The sequence below is a fragment of the Scyliorhinus canicula genome, chromosome 17, assembly GCF_902713615.1.
Source record: "Scyliorhinus canicula chromosome 17, sScyCan1.1, whole genome shotgun sequence".
Taxonomy (NCBI): domain Eukaryota; kingdom Metazoa; phylum Chordata; class Chondrichthyes; order Carcharhiniformes; family Scyliorhinidae; genus Scyliorhinus; species Scyliorhinus canicula.
The window spans coordinates 114,892,629-114,919,606 of NC_052162.1; the positions used below are offsets into that span (position 1 = coordinate 114,892,629).

A 26,978-nucleotide genomic window follows, 5' to 3' on the forward strand; every position below is an offset into this window, starting at 1 on the left:
ACTAAATTTGGGCAAAAGCGAGGTTTTTGTGATACACCCGGGGGACCAGGGAGAGGGTATTGGGAGACTCCCCTTCAAGCGAGCAGGAAAGAGCTTTAGGTACTTAGGGGTGCAGGTGGCAAGGAACTGGGGGACCCTGCACAAGTTGAACTTTTCCAGGCTGGTGGAACAGATGGAGGAGGAATTTAAGAGGTGGGACATGGTACCGTTGTCGCTGGCGGGGAGGGTGCAGTCAATCAAAATGACGGTCCTCCCAAGGTTCTTGTTTTTATTTCAGTGCTTGCCCATCTTCCTCCCTAGGGCCTTCTTCAAAAAGGTGACGAGTAGCATCATGAGCTACGTGTGGGCGCATGGCACCCCAAGGGTGAGGAGGGTCTTTTTGGAGCGGAGTAGGGACAGTGGAGGGCTGGCACTGCCCAATCTCTCGGGGTACTACTGGGCGGCAAATGTGTCAATGGTGCGCAAGTGGATGATGGAAGGGGAGGGGGCAGCTTGGAAACGAATGGAGAGGGCGTCCTGTGGCAACACAAGCCTGGGGGCCCTAGTAACGGCACCATGGCCGCTCCCCCCCACGAGGTACACCACGAGCCCGGTGGTGGCGGCCACCCTCAAGATATGGGGGCAGTGGAGGCGACATAGGGGGGAAATGGGAGGTCTGTTGGCGGCGCCAATAAGAGGGAACCATAGATTCATCCCGGGGAACATCGACGGGGGATTTCAGAGCTGGTACAGGGTGGGCATACGGCAGCTGAAGGACCTGTTTATAGAGGGGAGGTTTGCGAGCCTGGGAGGGCTGGAGGAGAAGTTTGAGCTCCCCCCGGGAAACATGTTCAGATATTTACAAGTGAAGGCATTTGCTAGGCGGCAGGTGGAGGGGTTTCCCCTGCTCCCCAGTAAGGGGGCGAGTGATAGGGTGCTCTCGGGGGTCTGGGTCGGAGGGGGGAAGATATCAGACATCTACAAGATAATGCAGGAGGCGGAAGCAGCATCAGGGGAGGAGCTGAAAGCCAAGTGGGAAGGGGAGCTGGGAGAGCAGATAGAAGACGGGACGTGGGCGGATGCACTGGAGAAGGTCAACTCTTCCTCCTCGTGTGCGAGACTGAGCCTCATTCAATTTAAGGTGCTGCATAGAGCTCACATGACGGGGACAAGGATGAGCCGGTTCTTTGGGGGTGAGGACAGATGTGTCAGATGTCTGGGAAGCCCAGCGAACCATGTGCATATGTTCTGGGCATGTCCAGTGCTGGAAGGGTTCTGGAAGGGGGTGGCAAGGACGGTGTCGAAGGTGGTGGGGTCCAGGGTCAAACCAGGATGGGGGCTTGCGATCTTTGGGGTCGGGGTAGAACCGGGAGTACAGGAGGCTAGGGAGGCCGGAATACTGGCCTTTGCGTCCCTAGTGGCTCGACGAAGGATATTAATTCAATGGAAGGACGCGAGGCCTCCAAGCGTTGAAACTTGGATTAACGATATGGCTAGCTATATTCAGCTAGAAAGGATCAAATTTGCCCTGAGAGGGTCGGTACAGGGATTCGCCAGGCGGTGGCAACCTTTCCTTGACTTTTTAGATCAGAGATAGACGTTCGGGGTCGTGGCAGCAGCAACCCGGGGGGGAGGGGGGGGGGAGGGGGGGGGAGGGAGGAGGGGGAGGGGGGGGGAAGGAGGGGGGGGGAGGGAGGGAGGAGGGGGGAGGGGGGGGAAGGAGGGGGGGGGAGGGGGGGGGAGGGGGGGGGGGAGAGGGGGGGGGGAGGGAGGGGGGGGGGAGGGGGGGGGGGAGGGAGGGGGGGGGGAGGGAGGGGAGGGAGGGGGGGGGGGGGGGAGGGGGGGGAGGGGGGGGGGGAGGGAGGGGGGGGAGGGGGGGGAGGGAGGGGGGGGAGGGGGGGGGGGAGGGAGGGGGGGGAGGGGGGGGGGAGGGAGGGGGGGGGAGGGGGGGAGGGAGGGGGGGGGGAGGGGGGGGAGGGAGGGGGGGGAGGGGGGGGAGGGAGGGGGGGGGGAGGGGGGGGAGGGAGGGGGGGGGGGAGGGGGGGGGAGGGGGGGGAGGGAGGGGAGGGAGAGGGAGGGGGGGGGGGGAGAGGGAGGGGAGGGAGAGGGAGGGGGGGGGGGGGGGGGAGGGGGGGGGGGGGGAGAGGGAGGGGAGGGAGAGGGAGGGGGGGGGGGGAGGGGGGGGAGGGAGGGGAGGGAGGGGGGGGAGGGAGGGGAGGGGGGGGCAGCAAGGGTCGTGGGGGGACATGCACGACTGTAACGCGGGCAAGTCTGCTCGCTGCTCATGTCTGAAACTGTAGGCTGCCTTGTTTGTTAAGGTTGCCTGGGGGGGGAGGGGGGGGGGGGGAGGACTGGTGCGCGCGAGAGGGCGGGCGAGGGAGGGACATTTGCCTAGAGGGATTGTGTTGTAAATAATTTAAAAATTAGTAGGGGTAAATGTCTGTATGGAAAAACTCTTTCAATAAAAATTATTTAAAAAAAAAAAGATATTTCATTTCCATTTCTGTTTTGAACCCACAAAATCATGCCACCTTTCCTTGAAGATGGGATATGGTCGTTACATGGTTTATTTCTTTAATTTATTTCGGTGTTTTCATCTGTGAGAAACAATCAGAGTATGAGGACAAGTTGTCTGAGGTGAACTGGGAAACTGATGGGAAACAGGGAATAGCTAATATTTACGGAATTATAACATATTTACCAGGGGGTCAATTTGCTCAGTTGGCTAGACGACTGCGTCATGATGCGGAGCGACACCAACAGTGCGGGTTTAACCCCCGTACTGGCTGAGGTCATCCATGAAAGCCCCGCCTTCACAACATTGCCCCTCACCTGGGGTGTGGTGATCCTCAGGTTAAGTCACCACCAGCCAGCTCTCCATCTCATAAAGACATACATAGATACATCGAAAATAGAAGCAGGAGGAATCCATTTGACCCTTCGAGCCTGCTCTCACATTCATTATGATCTGGGTGATCATCAAGTTCAATACCCTGATCCTGCCTTCTGCCCATATTCCTTCAGCCCCAAGAGCTATGTCGAACCCCTTCTCGAAATGACACAATGTTTTTGCCTCAACAACTTTGTGTGGTGGTGAATACCACAGATTCACCACTCTCTGGGTGAAGAAATGTCTCCTCACCTCAGTCCTAGAACATTTCCCCCTTATCCTCAAACTATGACCCCTAGTTCTGGACTCTCCCACCATCAGCAACATTCTTTCTGAATCTACCCTGCCTAATCCTAATGGAACTTTATCAGTTTCTATGAGATCCCCTCTCACTCTTCTAAACGTCAATGAATTTGATCCTAACCGATTTAGTCTCTCCTCATATGACAGTCCAGCCATCCCAGGATTCAGCCTGGTAAACCTTCAGTGCACTCCCTCCACAGCAACAACCTCCTTCCTTAGATAAGGACACCAAAACTGCACACAATACTCCAGGTGTGGCCTCACCAATGGCCTATACAACTGCAGAAAAACATCTCTATTCCTATCCTCCAATCCTCTCACTATGACGGCCAACAAACCATTTGCCTTCTTTACTGCTTGCTGTACCTGCACACTTACTTTCAGTGACTGATGCCTGAGGACGCCAAAGTCTCGCTGTGTCTCCACCTCTCTCGACTTACATCCATTCAAATAATGATCTGCCTTCCTATTTTTGCTACCAAAGTGGATAACCTACCATTTATCCAGGTTATACTGCACCTGCCATGCATTTGCCCACTCACCCTACCTGTCCAAATCCCGCTGAGGAATCTCTGCATCCTCCTCACAGCTCACCCTCCCACCCAACTTTGTATCATCTGCAAATTTGGAGATAATACATTTAGTTCCCTCGTCCAAATCATGAATACATAATGTGAACTGTTGGGGTCTGAGCACAGATCCCTGTGGCACCCCAGTATTCACTGCCTACCAATCAGAAAAAGTCCCATTTATTCCAACTTTTTGCTTCCTGTCTGCTAACCAGCTTTCTATCCATCGCAAGACACTACCCACAATCCTAAATGCTTTAACTTTACACAGTAATCTGTGTTGGGAGACCTTGTCGAAAGCCTTCAGAAAGTCTAAATAAACCACATCCATTGGGTCTCCCTGGTCAAATCTACAAGGTTCCCAGGTTCGATCCCGCTTCTGGGTTACTGTCTGTGTGGAGTTAGCACATTCTCCCCATGTTTGCGTGGGTTTCGCCCCCACAACCCAAAAGATGTGCAGGATAGGTGGATTGGCCATGCTAAATTGCCCCTTAATAAGGAAAAAATGAATTGGGTATTCTAAATTTATTTATTTTAAAAATTCTACCAGTTACATCTCAAAGAATTCTAGTGGATTTGTCAAGCATGATTTCCCTTTCATAAATTCTTTGGTTCTTCAGCAATGTCGGTTTCTGCGGATTGACCAGAAGTCGCAGTCACATGATCGGGTAGTATGGATGGCGGTTCATCCTGAGGTAGTTCTAGCACACACGGTGCTGGCACAATGATGGGTGTCACTAACAACTGATCTGTGTCGTCTCCACACTCGCTCATCTTCAGTTTGTACAATGGGGCGCAGTGGTTAGCGCTGCTACCTCACAGCACCGAGGACCCGGGTTCGATCCCAGTCCCGGGTCACTGTCCATGTGGACTTTGCACTTTCTACCTGTGTCTGCGTGGGAGCACAGAGTCTCACTCTATGTGGATGACCTGCTCCACTACATCTCAGACCCATGAAGCCGCATGAAAGAAATCATGAAGCTCCTGGGAGAGTTCCAGCCTTCCCGGACTATAAACTCTACCTGCGTAAAGCAAAGATTTCCCAAGCTGGAGGGTGTACCAGTTAAAATAGCCCAAAATAAATTCCACTACCTCGGTATCCAGATTCCCCATGACGGGACACAGATTCACAAGTGGAGCCTGACCAGTCTGGCACAGGAAGTTAAAAGGACCGACTGAGATGGGATGCACTCCCACTGTCCTGGCAGGGAGAGTGCAGACGGTCAAGATGAACATACTACCCAGGTTCCACTTCCTGTTTAGCTCCCCACTGATTTCCAACCCCACCATCTTTTTCCAATAATTAGATGATTATGGCATTTGTGTGTGTGCGTGTTGGGGGGAGGGGAGGGGGGGGGGGGGGGGGGGTTGGAGGGGGGGGGGGGTGAAGAATCCAAGAATCCCCAAAACAATACTCCAAAGGAGAAGAAACATGGGAGGCCTTGCCCTCCCGAACTTGCAATACAATCACTGGGCAGCCACAGTGGAGTAAGGGAATGGGGAAAGGACCCAAACACAGAATGGGTGAAGATGGAGGCGTCCTCATGTACAGGAATGGCCCTCGAGGCCCTCGAGGGATGGCAATAGGGTGGGGAATCTGGAGTGAAGCACTGAACGGGAACAACTCCACCTCCTCCTACGCAAGGCCTTATGCAGCTGAAAGTGGTGCACAGAGAACACCTGACGAGAACCAGAATGAGCAGGTTCTTTCCGGAGGTGGAGGACAAATGTGAACGGTGCCAGGGGGCTCAGCCAATCATGCCCACGTGTTCTGGGCTTGTCCCAGACTTGTCAGGTTCAGGATAAACTTCAAAATAATCAAAAGGGGCGGGGGTGTGTTGGGGTTTGGGGGGTGTTTAGGGAGATGGGGTTCGGGGTGTTTCGGGAGTTGGGGTTTGGGGGGTGTTTAGGGAGATGGGGTTCGGGGTGTTTAGGGAGTTGGGGTTGGGGGGTGTTTAGGGAGTTGGGGTTTGGGGGGTGTTTAGGGAGTTGGGGGGTGTTTAGGGAGATGGGGTTCGGGGTGTTTCGGGAGTTGGGGTTTGGGGGGTGTTTAGGGAGTTGGGGGCTGTTTAGGGAGTTGGGGTTTTGGGGGTTACTTCCAGGGTTGGCTTTTGCAAACTGTATCTGCTCTGCACAGATTTGTTTGTTCTGTATTGTATAAAACTTTAATAAAACATTTTCATAAACATTCTCAACCTTGCCACTCACCTGGGCTTGGTTCTCCGTTTTGGAAACTATGTCCCCACGCCGTTGGGAATACTGGTCTTTTACGCCAGGAAAACTGACGTCAAAAGGCCACAGATTCTCTGTCTTGCTGGGGGTGAGCAGAGAGCTGTCGTCGAGCTCGCAGCTCTAGCTGCTGATACGGCCCCAGCACTTCCGGGTCAGAGGATGTGCATGTGCACAGTAGCGTCCGCGCCGTACTCCATGGCGGACTCAGCCAGTGGACCTGGACCGACAAAATAGTTCCCCGCATCGGCTGCCCTCGCGACCCGGATCGCCCACACATTGCCCCCAGCCCCGAATGAAGACCCCCTGCCCGCCGATCGGCCCTCCCCTGACTGCAGTGGCCGTAGACTGAGTCCAAAGCCGCCTCGCGAGGTTCCCGTACGGCTGGGACCATGAGAGTTCCAGGCTGTCGGGAATTCGGCTGGTCGGGGACAGACCATCGTGGGGCAGGCCTCAGGCAAAGCCTGAGGCGGTGGATACTCGCCGCAGCGTACTCCACGAGTGCATCAATTTTTGGGGGCGGAGAATTTTAAAACCGACGCCAGTCCCGAATTCGGCGCCAAAACGGATTCTCCATCCCATCGCCAAATGCGATTTCTGTTAATTCTGTCTCAACATCGAAAGCTTCACTTTTCTTTTCTTGCTTGAAAATAATTTAATCCATTCCACATTGCCAGAATTCTTTTTATTTTGTGTTCTGCACAATCAGGCCAAAAGAATGAAGTTGTAGCTTGTGGGGTTGAATGCCGATAACAACGCAGGTTTATTGAAGAAAAAATAATAATAATTATACAATAATCTTTATGTCACAAGTAGGCTTACATTAACACTGCAATGAAGTTACTGTGAAAAGTCCCGAGTTGCCACATTCCGCCACCTGTTCAGGTACACAGAGGGAAAATTCAGAATGTCCAAATTACCTAACAGCACGTCTTTCTGGACTTGTGGGAGGAAACCAGAGCACCCGGAGGAAAACCACACAAACACAGGGAGAACATGCAGACTCCGTACCCACAGTGACCAAGCCAGGAATCGAACCTGGGACCCTGGAGCTGTTGACCACTGTACTACCATGCCGCCCGTTAACTCAACAAAAGTTTGATTTAGACTGAGGCACAGCCCACGAAGCAGCCAATGACATCACGAACGTAACAACACAATAACCCCAAATATATAACATTTATGACTTCATGTGGCTGATCAGTCTGTAGAAGCGTAACTCTCTATGGCTCCTTCTTTGACAGTAATTCTTGTGGAATTCAGCCTCGCAAGTCTGGCTCCTTTGACAGTAATTTCCTTGGAACTCGGCCTCGGGAGTCTTTAGTACTTGGCCAGAAAGGGAGATCTTCGGAATCCCTACTTTTATCCCCAAAGTGACCATTATCTCACGTCAGAGTTGGGCCTGTTGTAACATGACAATTGGTCAATTTGGTCACTAGATTTACTGATACCACCTTCTCTCATTATCTTAGACAGGAATATAATAGAACTGTTTCATGCTATCCCTCCATCTGATTCAAACAATCCCTTTTTTATACAGTTTCAAATGTTGAGGCTAATAAGGGTTTGAAGGTCTCTCTTGCCAGAACATTTATCTTCATTGCACATTCTTTAAAGACACAGCAATTAAGCTTTTACCTTTTTACAGCAAATAAAACTCAGTCTTTCACTACAATTACTGATTCATTATTAATTCATTAATTGTAACTTGATTAAGGCTCATTACTTATTCAGTCATCTGTTACTGACTGGTAGCTAATTAATACAGTAATCTTTGATTAATGCAAGATACATTAGTTCAAAGAAATTTGTGGAAGACAATTCCTTTCTTTCTTGTGAACCTTGATTGGATTGAACTTGAGCCAGACTTTAGCAACATATGATGTCCCATAGCTTTACAAAATTCTGGAACAATGTTAGTTTAAATAATTTCCACAAGTTCAGCAAGTTTTGGAAACATTTTGGTTGATACAATATTAATTTTAAAAATAAAAGTCGTCACATGTCGGATTTTATCATGGCTTCCTTGACCTTATTACATTTAACAATGAAGTAGACAGAAGAGTGACTGATATTAAAAACAAAATATAATTTTTTTATACGTTCATTGGGTGTGGGCATTGCTGGTTGTGCCAGCATTTATTGCCCATCCCTAATTGCCCTTGAGGGGACAGTTAAGAGTCATTCACATTGCTATGGGTCTGCAATCACATGTAAGCCAGACCAAATAAGGGCAGCAGATGTCCTTTCCGAAAGAACATTGGTGAACCAGATGGGTCTTTATGACAGTCAACAATGTCATCATTAGACTTTTAATTCCAGATTTTTATTGAATTCAAATGTCACCATCTGCAGTGCAGGAATTGAACCTGGGTCCCCCAGAGCATTACTCTGGATGTCTGGTCAAGTAGTCCATTGACAATACCGCTATGCCACCCCCTAGAACTGAGGCATACCTACAGTTTCCGACATTACAACAGTGACTACATCTCAAAAGTACCTCATTGGCTGTAAAAAGCTTTAGGAGAACCTGTGATCATGAAAGATGCGCTAGAAATGTAATTAATTTTTAGAATTAGTCCCTAAACAGGGCGGCACAGCGGCACAGTAGTTAGCACTGCTGCCTCACGGTGCTGAGGACCCAGGTTCAATCCGGCCCCAGGTGACTGTCCATGTGGAGTTTGCACATTCTCCCCGTGTATGCATAGGTCTGACCCCAACAACCCAACGATGTGAAGGGTAGGTGGTTTGGCCACGTTAAATTGACCCTTAATTGGGAATTTTCTTAAACAAAAATTATAAACAACCAATTAGTCTCCAAACTGAGCCCACTAACGAAAATCATGAATAAAGACTGAGTCTTGATTTTGGACAACAATCATGTCTTTCTCTCCATTTCAAATCCCTGTGAAAATCCAAACACAGTGTATCGTAAATCATTAGATTTAAAACAGAACGAGTTGTTGTTATTTGGGATTTGCTGCCTGACAAAGGTACAGAAACTTTACAGATCCTGTAGGAAAATAAACTTGCTGGGCGATGGGACTATGTAAAGAATCTGTAAAGTTCCCTTTTGAAAGTTACAGTTGAATTTACTTCCTGCACCTTTGTCAGGCAGCGAATCCCAAATAACAACAACTTGTTCTGTTTTAAATCTAATAATTTCACAATATGCTGTGCAGAGAGCACCGGAGACCATTCTGCCCATTAGATTTAAAACGGAACGAGTTGTTGTGAGTTAGGATTCAAAATAAACTTGGAAATAAATCAGGAAAATAAACTTACAGGGCCGTGGAATTAATTAGATAATTAATCCAAAGAGCTAGCAGGGTAACAATGGGCAGAATGGTCTCCTGTGCTCTCTGAACGTCATTTACATTTGAAGAAAGTGGGAAATATCTGGAACCCACTTCTGTCGAACGGGATAGAAGCAGAGATGATGGAATGTTTCCCAAAGGAAATTGGATGGGTACTTGAGGGAAATAAACCGACAGGGATACGGGGATAGAACAGGGAAATGGTTTCATGGAATTAATATAGAATTTACAGTGCAGAAGGAGGCCATTTGGCCCATCGAGTCTTGGAAAGAGCACCATACCCAAGGTCAACACCTCCACCCTATAACCCAGTAACCCCACCCAACACTAAATTTGATGTTTGATCTGCAGAGATCTACAGATTTTTAAATACCAATAACACAAAGGGATATGGGGATAGTGTGGGGGGAAAAGGCATTGAAGTGGATGATCAGCCATGATCGTATTGAATGGTGGAGCAGGCTCGACGGGCTGAATGGCCAACTCCTGTTCCTATGTTCCAATGATACAAAGATAGGTAGGAAAGTAAATTGTGAAGAGGACATAAGGAGGTTAAAAAGGTATATTTGAAATGAGTGGAATAAGATCTGTCAAGTGGGTAATAATGTGGGAAAATGTGAAATTGTTAATTTTGGCAGGAAGAATGAAAAAGCTTATTATCTAAATGGTGAGAGATTGCAGAGCTCTGAGATTCAGAGGGATATGGGTGTCCAACAGTATGAATCACAAAAGACGAGTATACAGGTACAGCAAGTAATTCGGAAAGCTGATAGAATGTTATTGTTTATTGTGGGGGAATTGAATACAAAAGTAGGGAGGTTATGCTTCAGTTATACAGGACATTGGTGAGACCACATCTGGAGCACTGTGTACAGTATTGCTCTCATTTAAGGAATTATGTCAATGTGTTGGAAGCAGTTCAGAGAAGGTTTACTGGACTCATACCTGGAATTGGAGGCTGGTCTTATGAGGAATGATTGGACAGGCTGGGCTTGTGTCCGATGGAGTTTAGGTGACTTGATTGAATCGTATAAGATCCTGAGGGGCCTTGACAGGGTGGATGTGGAAAGGATATTTCCTCTTGTGGAAGAATCTAGAAATTGGAGTCACTTTAAAAGTAATAACTTGCCCATTTAAGGCAGAGGAGATGTTTATTCTCTGAGGGTTGGGAGTCTTTGGAACTCTCTTCCTCAAAGGGCGGTGAAAACAGAGTCTTTGAATATTTTGAAGGCAGTTCATCAAGGGGGTGAAGGTTATCAGGGAGGGGGGTCGGCAGGAATACCACAAGAAATAGGAACAGGAATTGACCATTCAGCCCTTTGAGCCTGCCCTATCATTCAATCACAGCTGATCCAACATTTGTCTTGTCCACTTTCCTGCCCTTTCCCTGTAATGCTTGATTCTCTCGCTGATCAAGAATCTACCTCAGCCTTAAATATAGACAAGGACTCTGTCCCCACAGCTCTCAGTTCCAAAGACTCAGAACCCTCAGTGAAGAAATGTCTCCGTATCTCAGTCTTAATAGACACCTCTTTATTCTGAGACTTTATTCTGGTTCAAAGCTGCAGCAAGACTTCCCGATTCTTATACTCCAACCCCCTTGGAATCAGGGCCAACATTCCATTAGCTTCCTGATTACCTGCTGCACCTGTCTGCTAGCTTTCTGTGTTTCCTGCACGAGTTCCCCCGAGTCCCTTTGTGTTGCAGCTTTCTGCAGTTTTTCTCCATTTAAATAATACTGTTCTTTTGTTCTCCCTTCCAAAATGAACTTCACATTTTCCCACATTATGCTCCATTTTCCAACTTTTTGTCCACTTACTTAACCTCTCAATATCTCATTGCAAACTGTTTGTATCCTTCTCGCAACTTGTCTATGTGGAGTTGAGGTTACAATCAGATCAGCCGGGAACTTATTGAATGGTGCAGCAGGCTCGAGGGGCCGAATGGTCTACTCCTGCTCCTAAGCCGTATGTTGGCACGTTCGCCATAACATTGTTTTCTTTAAATTTAGAGTACCCAATTAATTTTCTCCAATTAAGAGGTAATTTAGTGTGGCCAATCCACTTAACCTGCACATCTTTTTGGGTTATGGGGGTGAGACCCACGCAAACACGGGGAGCCGGGATCAAACCTGGGACCTCAGCGCCGTGAGGCAGCAGTCCTAACCACTGCGCCAACGTGCTGCTCTGCATCCATCATAATTGATTGTAGCATTTTCCCTCCTACTGATATCAGGCTAATGGGTCTGTTGTTCCCCATTTTCTCTCGCTCTCCTTAAATAGTGGGGTTACATTTACCACCTTCCAATCTGCAGGAACCATTCCAGAATCTATAGAATTTTGAAAGATGATCACCAATGTATCCACTATCTCTCCAGCCGCCTCTTTCAACACTCTGGGATGCAGAGCATCAGCTTCTGGGGATTTATTAACTTTCAACCACATTAATTTCTCCAGTGCTACTTTCTCACCAATACTAATCTCTTTAAGTTCCTCATGCTCACTAATTCCTTGGTTCTCTCATGTTTTGGGGACAATTTCTGTATCTTCCTCTGTGAAGACAGACACACATTGTTTAGTTTCTCTGCCATTTCCTTATTCCCCATTATAAACTCTCCTGTCTCTGCCTGGAATGGACCCACATTGGTCTTTGCTAATCATATAATTTTATAGAATTTTACAGTTCAGGAGGCCATTCGGCCCATCGAGTCTGCACCAGCCCTTGGAAAGAGCACCTCCTTAAATAGTGGGGTTACATTTACCACCTTCCAATCTGCAGGAACCATTCCAGAATCTATAGAATTTTGAAAGATGATCACCAATGTATCCACTATCTCTACAGCCGCCTCTTTCAACACTCTGGGATGTACAGCATCAGCTTTTGGGGATTTATTAACTTTGAACCACATTAATTTCTCCAGTGTCACTTTTTCACGAATACTAATCTCTTTCAGTTCCTCATGCTCACTAGTCCCCTTGGTTCTTTAGAGTGTTTTTAGGGCAATTTCTGTATCTTCCTCCGTGGACAGACACACGTTGTTTAGTTTCTCTGCCATTTCCTTATTCCCCATTATAAACTCTCCTGTCTCTGCCTGGGATGGACCCACATTGGTCTTTGCTAATCTTTTCCTTTTCGCATTCCGATAGGAGCTTTTCCTGTCGTTTTTGTTTTTCTCGCCTGTTTGCTCTCATATTCTATTTTCTCTTCATTAGTTTCTTGGTCCTCCTTTGCTGAATTCTAAATCAATTCCCAATCCTCAGCATTGCTACTATTTTGGCCACTTTATGAGCCTCTTCCTTGGATCTAATGGAATCTTTAGATTTTCTTGTTAGCTACGGTTGCATCACCTTTCCTGTTGGATTTTTGATTCTTAACGGAATCTATATCTGAGTAGCTGTGAAAATGAACAAAATGCAGTGCTGGATATAACTGAGAGCAGAAACAATAACAGAAGCCAACTCCTGCCATCAATTGTGAACCTTTTGTTGTCTCAGTAGGTGGGAAGAATTACTGCATCACTGTTCCTGTGGATTTTTGTTCCTGAAAGGAATGTGTTTTTGTTGCAAATATGTAATAAATCCTTAAATGCTGGCAGATGTCTGTTTATTGTCTAACCTTTTATTGCAATTTCCCAATCTCCCACAGACAACCTGTCCCTCATACCTCAACAGTTTCCTTCTTTGAGAAACACGCAGAACAATTAAACAAAGAACCATGTAACCGTTATAGCCCATCTTCATGGCAACGTGGCATGCTTTAGGAGGTTCCAAACAGAAATGGGAACTAAATATCTTCCAACTTCCAACATACTTCCATTCTGTGACCCTTGTGAAATTGGAAACCACGTATTCGCAACAAAGCTCAAAGAGCAACAGCCCACTGGAGGAAACGTTGCGAGACCAGTCGTTCCAGCAGAAAGAAACCCCGACCATCCATATTGACCAATTGACAGGATGAATAAATTGCAGTTCCGAATGTAATTGAGAGCAGAAACAACAACAGCAGAATCCAATCCCTGCAATCAATTGTGAACTTGTTGGTGTCTCAGTAGTTGCGATGAAGCACAAAATGTGTTCCCACATTGAGAGCAGATGAACGGCGTCTCCCCTCTGGGAACTCGCCGGTGTCTCCACAGGTGAGATGGATCACTCAATGCCTCCGCTAATCGGAGCAGGTGAATGGCCTCTCCCCGTGTGAACTCGCTGATGTCTCTGCAGGCTGGATGAATGTCGGAATCCTTTCCCACAATGAGAGCAGGTGACTGGCTTCTGCCCAGTGTGAATTCGCTGGTGACTCTTCAAGTGGGATAACTGAGTGAATCCCTTCTCACACTGAGAGCAGATGAACGGCTTCTCCCCAGTGTGAAATCGCTCATGTCTCCACAGGGTGGATGAATGTCTGAATCCCTTCCCACACTGAGAACAGATGAACGGCCTCTCCCCTGTGTGAACGCGCTGGTGTATCTTCAGGCTGGATAACTGAGCGAATCCCTTCCCACACTGAGAGCAGGTGAACGGCCTCTCCCCAGTGTGAATTCGCTGGTGTGTCCGCAGGGTGGATAAATCTCTGAATTCCTTCCCACACTGAGAGCAGGTGAACGGTCTCTCCCCAGTGTGAACTCGCTGGTGTGCCTGCAGGTGGGGTGCCTGAGTAAATCCTTTCCCACACTGAGAGCAGGTGAATGGCTTCTCCCCAGTGTGAATTCGCTGATGTGACTTCAGGCTAAATAACGCAGTGAATTCCTTCCCACACTGAGAGCAGGTGAATGGCTTCTCCCCGGTGTGAACCCGCTGGTGTGTCTTCAGGTTGGATACCTGAGTGAATCCCTTCCCACACTGAGAGCAGGTGAATGGCTTTTTCCCAGTGTGAACTCGTTGGTGTGACTTCAGGCTAGATAACACAGTGAATCCCTTCTCACACTGAGAGCAGGTGAACGGTCTCTCCCCAGTATGAATTCGCTGATGTGACTTCAGGGTGGATGAATGTCTGAATCCCTTCTTACACTGAGAGCAGGTAAACGGCTTCTCCACAGTGTGAACTCTTTCATGTGACTTCAGGCCGGATAATTCAGTGAATCCCTTCCCACACACAGTGCAGGTAAATGGCCTCTCCCCAGTGTGACTGCGTCGATGAATCTCCAGCTTAGATCGGACTCTGAATCTCTTCCCACAGACTTCACATTTCCACGGTTTCTCCATGTTTTGTGTCTCCGTGTATCTCTCCAGATCAGACAATCAGTCGAAGCCTCGTCCACACACAGAACATGTGTACGGTCTCTCCCCGCTGTGAATGGTGTGATTTTTTTTTCAGGCTGTGTAACTGGTTAAAGCTCTTTCCACAGTCAGTGCTCTGGAACACTCTCACTCGGGTGTGTCTGTCTCGGTGCTTTTTCAGCCACACTGATGTTTAAAATCGTCTGAAGCGAACGGAACAGACAAACATTTCTCCTCCCTTCTCGATTCAAAGGCCGATGATATTCAGGCCCCGATGAACCGAGCGACTCTGGCAGATCGAGATGTGACTTTTGAGATTTCTGTCTGTAATTCCTCCTCTTCTAATATCCTGTAAAAACAATTTACAAAAGACATCATTGTCAGTAAAGGATAGAAACTCAAAACAGACAATTTTAATTCCTCTGGAACATTTTATCCCCTCTCACTCTGCAAAGGCTGTAAATCTCCATCCCACACACTCTCCCTCCATTCTCACCCTGCTCCACAATGAGTGAAGAACTCCCTCCTCATCTCAGCTTTGTCTCCATTTTCCTGCCTGTTTTCCATAACCCTCGACTCCCTGGTCATCAGAAATCTGTCTGGTTGGGAACAATGTGATGCGGCGCAGGAGTAGCTGCTTTCCCACAGGTTCTGATGCCACTCACCTAGAATCCATCATTTATCCTGATTGCTCGGCACTCATCTACCTGATCCTTGAATTAATATTTGTTGTCATGTCTCTGGAAGACATCGGGATTAGGAAAGGTAAGATTAAGAAATCCGTTGATAAAAGAGCGGAGGCAGATTCAGTGGGGGTGCAGCCGCCTTGTCAACATGGCGGCCTGACCCTTGGGAGATCTCTCGACCCCGCGCTCTCCGGGACTCTCTCGGAGGTGGCGAAGATGATGACTGCCAACATTCTCCGTGTTATTGACCAGAGGCTGAGTGAGCTGACTCAATATCTCTGAGCTCATGAGGCCGAGCTGCAAAACACCATGAAGAGGCTCATTGATCCCGAGGCTGCGAGGGAGACCAGGAAAGTGTAGGATGCGGGAGGGAATATGGTCTTGGACCCGACGGGTGAGAATGGGGTGTTTCGGGACTTCTATAGCAAGCTGTACCGGTCGGAACCCCCTGCCATGGCGGAGGCAATGAGGCGGAGTTTGGAGGGGTTGGAGTTCCCGAAGGTGGAAGGGGAGCTGGTGGAGGTCCTGGGGGGCCCCAACTGCGCAGGTGGAAGCTGGTAGAAGCATCCTTCACTTTCCCGGTCTCCCTTGCAGTCTCCTGCTTCCTCAACTAGCATCCTGCACTAGCATCCTGCTCGCCTTCTCCCTGTACTCATACACCACCCCTTGTACCCTTCACCACCTTTCCCGTAGATAGAAGCCTGAAGGATCTCTGTGTCTATTCGAAACCCCGGATATCCGTTATCCCTTCTTCGTTCCCAAATAACAGAGGTCAAGTCTATGCTTTTTGGGAAAGTTCAGTTGAACTTTGTCAGCTTGTGCTACTGGTAAACTTTATTTGTCAACACAAGATTAGATCAGATTGATTGTCTTTAGTGAATACAGTAGTTGAGTTTTCATTCAATTAAAAATTGTGGTAATTCTTCAAATTATAATACACAGTATTAAATGACTGAGTGATTTAAAAAAAGAAAGATGGCGATTTAGCCAAAGGAAGTAAAGGAAATAGGTTTCAGAAAGAGATAGATAGAGGGACTGGAGGTGATGCAATCGGGCAAGGCCCTGGTCTGGAGGGGTACCTCATGAAATTTTCTGAGAAATTCTCAGGGGTATTGGGGACAGTGCTGGGAGGGGATTTTAACGAGGCAAGGGAGCTGGGAGTGCTCCCCCAACCTTGTCGCAGGCTTCGATCTCCCTCATTTTGAAGCGGGAAAAGTACCACGAACAATGTGAGTCATACAGACCGATCTCCCTGCTAAATGTAGATGCCAAACTGTTGGCTAACGTCTTGGCCTCAAGGATAGAGGATTGTGTCCCTGGGGTGATAGGGGATGACTAGAGGGGTTTGTGAAGGGGAGGCATCTGGCAGCCAATATCAGGAGGCTACTGAATGTGATCGCGATACCTCCAGAGGGGCGAGAGGTAGAGGTGGTGGTCGCCATGGATGCAGAGAAGGTCTTTGATTGAGTGGAGTGCGACTATTTGTGGGAGGTTCTGGGGCGGTTTGGATTTGGACAGTGTTTTGTGGACTGGGTCCAGTTGTTATACCAGACACCAGTATCGTGTGTACAGACAAACCGAGTGAGTTCAGATTATTTGAGGGCAGCATGGTAGCATGGTGGTTATCATAAATGCTTCACAGCTCCAGGGTCCCAGGTCCGACTCCCAGCTGGGTCACTGTCTGTGCGGAGTCTGCACGTCCTCCCCATGTGTGCGTGGGTTTCCTCCGGGTGCTCTGGTTTCCTCCCACAGTCCAAAGATGTGCGGGTTAGGTGGACTGGCCATGCTAAATTGGCCGTAGTGTCCTAAAAAGTAAGGTTAACGGGGGGGGGGGGGGTTGTTGGGTTACGGGTATAGGGTGGATACGTGGGTTTGAGTAGGGTGATCATTGCTCGACACAACATCGAGGGCCGAAGGGCCTGTTCTGTGCTGTACTGTTCTATGTTCTATTTCAGGCTGCACCGAGGTACGAGACAGGGGCGACCACTCTCCCTACTGCTGTTTGCCCTGGCTATAGAACCGTTGGTGATGGCACTGAGAGTGTCAGGGGCTAGTAGGATTGTGGACATTATGAAAGAGACCATCCTTTTAGCCAGACAAATAAATGTGTCAAGCTGAGGGAACAAAGGATGTCAATGTCTTTAAGAGAGAGAGACCTGGGACAAGCTTTCCAGAGTCTGCACCCTCCCTGGATTCGTTTCCTTTCCCTTCATTTGCTTCAAGTGACCAATTGAAGGTGAGAATGAGAAAAGAAATGGAAAGGGGGAGAAAAGAAAGTGTTTTACTCACAGATGTTGGAGACAGGAGGAGGTTTCAGTCTGTGTGAAGCTCTTTAGTCCCACGCTCGGATTGGCTGCTGGGCCAGAATCCTTCCGGTACTCCTTTCGTCCTATTGGTCAACACCTCAGCAGAGCGGTCAGGGGTGAGCTTGCCCTCGAACATGCCCAGCCTCTCCTCTCTCTTGGACATGCGCAGTCCCGGCCTGGGGGGAGAGGCTTCTCACTGGCCGGAGCCATCAGCCGGTTGCCTGGAAACCTTGTCTGGAGGAAGGGGAACAATAAGTGGGTCGGTCCTTCGCACTGGAACCCTAAGACGTCACCGTGGATTCCTCTGCGTGCGCAGAAAGGTTGTTGACCAAATGGAAGAGTTGCTGAACCGGAAGGACTCTCTTCCTCCATCCAATCAGCTCCCCCGTTGTCTGAATGCGGAAGCTGGTCAATGAGGAAACCTGGGGCCCCACACAGACTGAAACCTCCTCCTGTCTCCAACCTCTGTGAGTAAAACACTTTCTCTTCTCCCCCTTTTCATTTCTTTTCTCATTCTGACCTTCAGTTGGTCACTCGCAGGAACTGATGGAAAAGGAAGTGAATCCAGGGAGGGTGCAGATTCTGGAAAGCTTGGCCCAGGTCTCTCTCTCTCTTAAAGACATTGACATCCTTTGCTCCCTCAGCTTGACACATTTAGTTGTCTGGCTAAAAGGACGGTCTCTTTCCCAATGTTCACAATTAAAGGGCTGCTTTCCCCAGAAGATGGCTGACATTTAAGGAGACAATAAATTAATATCAGACAGAGATATGTCTTGTGTTGTTATATGGTACACATTAGATATATTATTTAAGGTTCTGTAAAAAAGTACATTTATTATTATTTCCAGTTATGTAATATTGTGCTATAGCTATGTTATATATTTCCAGTCATCTCTTCCCTCAGAGGGTTATTAGTCTCTGGATTTCTCTTCCACAGGGACCAGTGGGGTGTGAGGGTCATTGACTATATTCATGGATGAGGTGGACGGATATTTAATTTAGTTTTTAAACCATTGTTTAAACAATGAGTGCAATAGAGTAACAGAAAAAATGGTGGAAAATGGGCACAGAGCAGAACAAGAGATATTGCCAACATAAATACAAGCAACACATTGCAGAATTAATTTGGAACAGAGTTTTGAGGGACTTGAGCCTTGAGATGAAACGTCAGATCGATTGAACAACCAATTAACAGGTTAAAATAGTAAGTGGGAAAAGAGGGTAAGATTATATAAAAACAGAGGATAACAATTCAGTTTGTAAAATATGACAGACTAACCGCATATGAAAATTAATAACACAACATGGATGACATAGAACTCCTATAGCGCAGAAGGCCATTCACCCCTCAAGTCTGCAGTGAGCCTCAGAAAGAGCACTTCACTAAAGCTCACTCCGCATCTTATTCTCTTAACCCGGTGCATTGATCATGGTCAAGCCACCTAACCCGAACAGCTTGGACACTAAGGGGCAATTTAGTGTGACCAATCCACTTCAGCACAGTGGAGCCACCCTTTGGCTATGGCACCCCTCAGTTCTGCCAGGATTAATGCTCGGATAATAGAAGAAAGACGACAGATAATAAGCATATGGCACATCTACCATAACTGAGATAAGATAATACCAGTCCCTGGAACACTTGAGGAGAAGAAGGCATTTAATCGGCACTCACAATAACAACTCCCATCAACAGGATAAAAATCAAATTCCGACAACACCATGAGAGGGAAAGAGTTCAGATTCGAGCTAGTCTGAGCTGCAAATCATCGCTCCAATCTTTGCCCTTCAAGGACTTTGAACATAGCACATACAGTGCAGAAGGAGGCCATTCAGCCCTTCGAGTCTGCACCGACCCACTTAAGCCCTCACTTCCACCCTATCCCCGTAACCCAATAACCCCTCCTAAACTTTTTTTTAGTCACTAAGGGCCAATTTATCATGGCCAATCCACCTAACCTGCATGTCTTTGGACTGTGGGAGGAAACTGGAGCACCCAGAGGAAACCCACGCAGACACTGGGAGAACGTATAGACTCCGCACAGACAGTGATCCAGTGGGGAATCGAACCTGGGACCCTGGCGATGTGAAGCCACAGTGCTATCCAGTTGTGCTATGGTGCTGCCCATCCGATTTAGCGAAGACCAAGGCTGTAGTCGGATTATTGAAAGACTTGTTGTCAGGTTCAATTTTCAGGGTCACAGGATAAAGCGACATAATTCACTGTAAGGTGAGGTGGGAGTCAGGTCTCACCTGACCGTACCCGTCTCCAGGACCCTCTGGTGAACTTTCAAGTTGTAGAAGTGAATGATTACAGGCCTGGGATGAAAACTATCCCAGGATAGTTTTCATCCCGGGAAACTTCCCCAAAGACAGGAACAATGCCCTTTCTAATTTGAAACACCCAGGCTTCACATCCAGCTGGAGAAAATGTGGCAGCCGGTCCTCGAAGAACCTAACGGGAGCCTTACCCTCCACACCTTCTGGCAGGCCGACTACTCGCATGATCTTTCTCTGACCCTCTGTTCTTCAAGTTCTCCAGGAGTCCATCACACCACTTTTCCATGGATTAAATTCTTGCCTCCGCCGACGAGGCATCTTGCTCAGTATTCAGGATTCTCTCCTTCGGATAATTGAACCTCTTCATGGTGTTTTACAGCTTGGATGAGCTCACAGATATTGAGTCAGCACACTCAGCCTCTGGTCAATAACACGGAGAATGTCGCTGACATCGATAGGCCAATGATCCCACAGAATAGACAAGCAGGCTCGATGGGCCAAATGGCCGACTGAGGCTCCTATCTGTTATGATCTCTGTGCCTAGGACAGGAAGCAGTGAGAATGGATCTGTCAATCAGCCTGAATCAGCACCCTCAGGAGAATTGGGAGGGTGAATATTAGATACAGCAGAGTGAGAATGGAGGGAGAGTGTGTGGGATGGAGATTTACAGCTTTTGGGGAGTGAGAGAGGAAAAAATGTTCCAGAGAAACTAGAATTGTCTGTTCTGAATTTCTGACCTGGACTGATAGTGATGTCTTTTGTAAATTGTTTTTGCAGGATATTAGAAGAAGAGGAATTAGAGACAGAAATCTCGAACGTCGCGTCTCAATCTGACTGAGTCTCTCAATTCCTTTGAACTGAATATCATCAGCCTTTGAATCTAGAAGGAGAAATGTTTGTCTTTTCTGTCGGCTTCAAAAGATTTTAAACATCAGTGTGACTGGAAAAGCACCGAGACACACACACCCGAGTGAGAGTGTTCCAGAGCACTGACTGTGGAAAGAGCTTTAACCAGTTACATAGCCTGAAAAAAATCACACCATTCACAGCGGGGAGAGACCGTACACGTGTTCTGTGTGTGGACGAGGCTTCAACTGATCGACAAACCTGGAGTGACACGACGACACCCGGATCCTGGAGAAACCGTGGAAATGTGGGGACTGTGGGAAAGGATTCAGGGCTCCATCTCAGCTGGAAGCTCATCGGCGCAGTCACACCGGGGAGAGGCCGTTCATCTGCTCTCAGTGTGAGAAGGGATTCACTACTTCATCGAGCCTGTGGACACACCAGCAAGTTCACATTGGGGAGAGGCTGGTCACTTGCTCTCAGTGTGAGAAGGGATTCACTACTTTAAAGAGCCTGCAGAAACATCAAAGACTTCACGCTGGGGAGAGGCCATTCACCTGCTCTCAGTGTGAGAAGGGATTCACGACTGCATCAAACCTGCAGATACATCAGCGAGTTCACACTGGGGAAAGGCCGTTCACCTGCTCTCAGTGTGAGAAGGGATTCACTACTTCATCGAACCTTCGGAAACACCAGCGAATTCACACTGGGGAGAGGCCATTCATCTGCGCTCAGTGTGAGAAGGGATTCACTACTTTATCGAACCTGCAGATACACCAGCGAGTTCACACTGGGGAGAAGCCATTCACCTGTTCTCAGTGTGGGAAGGGATTCACTCAGTTATCCAACCTGCAGAGACACCAGCGAGTTCACAGGGAAGACGGCGTTAACCTGTTCTTGGTGAGAGAAGGGATTCAGATATCCATACACCCTGCAGGAACACTAGCGAGTTCACACCTGGAAGAAGCCATTCACCTGCTCTGAGCAGGGGAGACATTCAATGACCCGTCCCAACTACGGAGACACTAGCAAGTTAATTCTGGGGAGAGACCATTCATCTGCTCTCAATGTGGGGAGGTGTTTTGTGATTCATCGCACCTGTTGTGACTCCAACAAGTTCACAATAAATTCCAGATGTTGGCTCTGTTGTTATTGTTTCTGCTCTCACTGACATCCAGGACTGCATTTTGTTCATTCTGACATCTGGTGAATGGTGATGATTGGAGGGTTTCTTTCTGCTGGACTGGCCGGTCTAACACCTCTGCCTCCGGTGGGCTGACCATTTTTGAGGCTCGTTGCGATTACCTGGTTCCAAGTTTGACGAGGAGCACAGAATGAAAAGGTGTTTGCATGTTGGAAGATATTTAGTTCCCAAAGCAGCCACATTGCCTTGAAGATGGGCTATGGTGGTTACATGGTTCTTTTGTCTAATTTATCTGGGTGTTTCTCACAGAAGGAAACTGTCATGGTTTGAGGGGCAAGTTGTCTGTGGTAGATTGGGAAATTACAATAAACATATCACTGAAAGTGGCAATGCAGGTGGATAAGGTTGCTAAGAAGGCAGACGGCATGCTTGTCTTCATTGGTCGGGGCATTGAGTATAAAAATTGGCAAGTCATGCTGTAGCTGTACAGAACCTTAGTTAGGTCACACGTGGAATATTGCCTACAATTCTGGTCATCACATTACCAAAAGGATATGTCACCCAAGTCAGGTCCAAGGCTGGAATCGAACCTGTGTCTCTGGTATTGTGAGCAGCTATACCACTGTGCCGCCAAACTATATTGCTTGAGTAGAGATGGGCGTGCGGGAAAAACTTTATTTAGGAGCAAGTTGTCAGGACTTCTAACTTCCTGTCTATGAGGTTGGCGGAAGCTGTGATGATTACTGATTTCAAAATGAAACAGCATGGGCGCATGATGGAACTAAACGTGCAGCGGAACATGGATATAGAGGGGTAATTGTACTGACTGGTTTGCTCAACAGATTCGGTATGGTTTCAAATTAATGAATGGATTCCTTATGTGCTATAATCACTCTGTGACTGGAAAAATATAACATTGATACACAACTATATCACAAAACTAAAAATAATAACAAATATGTTTTATTACAGAACCATCAATGATATATCTAATCTGTACTATATAATAACAGTAGACATATCTGTTTCCGATAATTTACTGCCCTTCAATTGTCAGCCATCTCCTGGGGAAACCAGCCCTTTCATTGTGAACATTGGGAAAGAGACCATTTTAGCCAGACAAATAAATGTGTCAAGCTGAGGAGCAAAGGGCGTCAATTTCTTTAAGAGAGAGAGACCTGGGCCAAGCTTTGCAGAGTCTGCACCCTCCCTGGATTCACTTCCTTTCCCTTCAGTTGCTGCAAGTGACCAATTGAAGGTGAGAATGAGAAAATAAATGGAATGGGGGAGAAAAGAAAGTGTTTTACTCACAGATGTTGGAGACAGGAGGAAGTTTACGTCTGTGTGGAGCTAAATTAGTCACACAAAGGCTGGAGGCGCAGAGTCCTTCCGGTGTCACCTCTTTCTATTGGTCAAAACCCGAGTGGAATGGTCAGGGGGTGGGCACTCAACTGCACATGCGCTGTTTCTCCTCTCTCTTGAACATGCGCAGGATCCTGGGCTTGCCGCACGGCGGCTAGTGCCATTTTCCCAGTGCGACGCCATTACTCATCCAGATCCCAGTCTCCAAACACCTGGGACAGTGTGCAAAAGTGGCGCGGGGCGCGGTGACCCCATCCTAATACAAAGTTCAACTGGGTGCTCACTGGATTTGTTTGTGACACGCCCTTGTGGGGGGCTGCATGGTAGCACAGTGGTTAACACTGTGGCTTCAGAGCGCCAGGGTCCCAGGTTGATTCCCAGCTTGGGTCACTATCTGTGTGGAGTCTGCATATCCCTGTGTCTGAGGGGTTTCCTCCGGGTGCTCCGGTTTCCTCCCATAGTCCAAAGACGTGCAGGTTAGGGGGATTGGCCATGATAAAGCCACCAAAATGTTTGGAGGGGTTATTGTGTTACGGGGACAGCATTGAAGTTAGGGCTTAATTGGGTCTGTGCAGACTCAATGGGCTGAATGGCCTCCTTCTGCACTGTATGTTCTATGTTAACAAAACAGTTTGTTAACTTCAGGTGTAAAGATTTAGACATCTGGGTGACATATTGGGGAGGGCAATAGGTGAGGATGAAACTTAACCCGGGAGTCAGCATCTTCAGGGGAGGAGAACTGGGTGTTGGAGGGTGGGGTAGGGTGGATGGGATAAGGGTGAGGAACTGGGAGAGTATCTGCGTTTCCTTTGCTGTTTTGGAAATAAACCTGTTCAAGGTCCAACTCGGCTTTAGACCGATTCTTCCTCTGCAGACACTATTTTGAATGATGTGAAGATGCCGGCGTTGGACTGGGGTGAGCACAGTAAGAAGTCTTACAACACCAGGTTAAAGTCCAACAGGTTTGTTTCGAATCACTAGCTTTCAGAGCGCAGCTCCTTCATCAGGCGAGTCACCTGATTCAAAACAAACCTGTTGGACTTTAACCTGGGTAAGACTTCTTACTATTTTGAATAACAAGGTAGCAGAGGATCAACACAAAACTTTGGTGCTTTGTTGGTGTGTAAGAAGTTTTATTCGCTCTCTCTCTGAGAAGAAGCACATTGCTGCTGACATTTTAGTTACAGAATGGCAGAAGGACAGGCTTTGATAATCCATTGATTTGCTCGGAGGGAGAACAATATCAGGAATGGAACAGTGAGGCTGATATGTGGACATGGGTCACTTCCTTCCCTGAAAGAGGCTGGATAGGGCTTTGGCTTCATCATTAACAGCAAAATACAAGGTTATGAGGAAAGTATTTTTGGAATTCGTTGAGGATGATTTGGATACTGGAAACTGATTGGATATTCCATTACCGTTTTGGATAAGTTGTATAAGAAGATAAGTTGTTGGAAGCATATGAAGCATTTGATTGATTTCAGGAAATAGCTGGTCATATTACGGTATATCATATGGACTTTGATAAGTCATGTAAGAGATGAAGGGGTTTCATCTTGAAATCCCGGGGTCTGTATTCTCAGTTAAGTTGCTCGATTGTGGAGGCATTTTTCATGCCGATAGCACTTTGTTGTTGATGTGAATTTCAATTCCATGGGAGAGACTCTCTTCTCATCATACTGCTCTTTAAAAGCACGTGTTATGGAAAATACTCATTTCCAAGTACTTTTGTATTAAATACAGAAAACCCACAGAGGTAAAGGATGGAGGATTCCATTGTGGCCGAGTTTCAAGATCGACAAAATATTAGCCACATATTCCAGAGGAAAGGTATGTTTGCTGATAGGTGATGTGAAAATAGTCAAACTGTTCATCAATTTGAAAGTTGAAGCAAAATATGGGTCTTGGATGGTCACCGGAGGTGTTTGAACCCGGGAAATGCATTGGGGATGATTAATCAGTGTTTTCATCATTGATTCTCAGTATCATTATGTAATGAATTGTCCTCGGGGAAAGAACCATGTTTTTGAGTAACTATGAAACAGAAACTTCTGAGGCTGAGAATGGTGATGGTGATTGTTGTGGGACAATCCAGTCCCCACCAGGAGGTACTCAGAATCAGGTTTCAAAGCTTTATTCCGATGTATGAAGGAAGAGACCAATTTTATATAATCTAAGACTGACTCACCACCCACATTAAAGTCACCTCTTTTACACAGAGTTAGTCACAATACATTCTATGAAGCTGTTACTTACAGTCATGTGTGAATCATATGTCTCAAATTTCATTATTGTTTATATAAATAAATGCATCAGAAGTTGTTCATATAAATTACTATGAAGGGTGCTGAGATTGCCACATTAAGAGATCAGAATGTGCTAATGGCAGAACAAAGGCACATTCTGATCTCTTAATGTGCCACTGTCAACACCCTTCTTGAGTTGGAGATGCCGGCGTTGGACCTTCTTAGTCATTATCACCACCTTTGACTTTTTGTCCACGACGTATTTGTCAATCTCCACCTGCCACTGGCCCTCTGTCCAGCCCCACTGCTCCACGCCGCCACCCCTCACAACAGGAGAAATCTCAATCTTATTTCCAGTTCCCTCCAGCTTTGACAAAGAGATATCCAGAGTCGAAACGGTTGCTCCATTCTCTCTCCACCAATGCTGGCAGTCCGGTGTGGGTGCCCAGCATTTTCTGTTTTGTTTCTGATTGAGCATCTGCAGTAATTAGCTTTTATCTTGGGTGCATTTAGGTGTTCCCTGTGTGTGAAGAGATTCACCCAGTTTTCCAATCTGTTGACACCCAGGTGAGTTCACTCCAGGGAGAGGCTGTTTAAACGTTGTGTGTGTGGTGTCATGCGAGTGTCCCTTGAAGAAAGGTTTTTGTCTTATCACATGGCTTCAGTGATGTCATTTTGTGTGTGGAGCTTCGCTGTCACTGTCAGGTGTTTGGTCTCAGTTTCATTTCGGAGGGCAGAGGAGGAAATAAATGTTTATTCCCGATCTCTCTCTATTTTCATTTTAAATACCTGTTCTAGTAAAAAAAAACATTGCTTGTGGATACCTGCTTTGGTAACTTAAAATATATAGTTTTATTTCCGGAAAGAGTTTAAATCTGCTAGTTCAGATTGGATCAAAATTTCAGGAAAAAGACCAGTCCCATTCAAGTGATAATGCAGTGTGCTGCACCACGCCCTTGAGTAGGGTTTTTTGGTTTATTGGATTTTGTTATTGAATTGGAACAGTTAAAGGGGAAATTCATTAAGTGTTCTACATAGATTACTGTAGCTGTGTGGCGCCTTTATATTTGTAATTGATAGTTCTTGCTGTTTTTAAGTATATGTGAACTATATTCTTCGAATAAACCTTGTTTTGATTAAGGTGTCTGGGGAGTCTGTTGAATCACACCTGAGGTGTAGGTTTTTCTGATCATCCTAGCCAAATTCAATATTAAGGTGGTAGATCAGGTTAACTCCATAATATACTTTGGAGTTTCCTAAACCCTGGTTCATAACAGTGGAAAGGGAGTCACGGACTCCCTGACAATGTCCTGACACACCAGTGAATTTCTGTTTGAATGTAGGGGTTGGATTCTGCTGCTGCTGTTAATCACATCCAGGACTGAACCATGTTCACTCTGACAGTTGAGGTATTTTCTGTTGTTGTTAATAATCCCTGTAACTCCTGGAGTTTTAATATTTTGGATGAATTTCAAATAAATTATCTCTCGTGAGTTTTTCAAGTCCTTGATGTCAACGAAAGGAAAAGGTGGGTTTTAAGCAGAGTGTTGAAGGAGGAGAGAGAAGTCAAGGGAGGGAGGGAATTCCAGAGTTTAGGAACCTGGCAGCTG

At 47.1% G+C, this 26,978-nt stretch overlaps 1 protein-coding gene and 1 long non-coding RNA gene across 2 annotated transcripts in view; one reads left to right on the forward strand and one right to left on the reverse strand.

Annotated features, from left to right (window-relative positions):
• Nucleotides 1-14,637, reverse strand: part of LOC119952240 (gastrula zinc finger protein XlCGF26.1-like) — a 44,315-nt gene extending 29,678 nt beyond the window's left edge. The window contains exon 1 of the mRNA XM_038775893.1: nucleotides 13,476-14,637. Coding sequence (XP_038631821.1) covers nucleotides 13,476-14,485 — 1,010 coding nt within the window. The 5' untranslated portion in view covers nucleotides 14,486-14,637. The remainder of the gene's footprint in view (nucleotides 1-13,475) is intronic.
• A 6,816-nt stretch (nucleotides 14,638-21,453) lies between these two features.
• LOC119952271 lies at nucleotides 21,454-26,505 on the forward strand. The gene is made up of 2 exons (XR_005457810.1): nucleotides 21,454-21,958; nucleotides 24,866-26,505. It is a non-coding gene; the product is annotated as an uncharacterized LOC119952271 (long non-coding RNA).
• The last annotated feature ends 473 nt before the right edge of the window (nucleotides 26,506-26,978 follow it).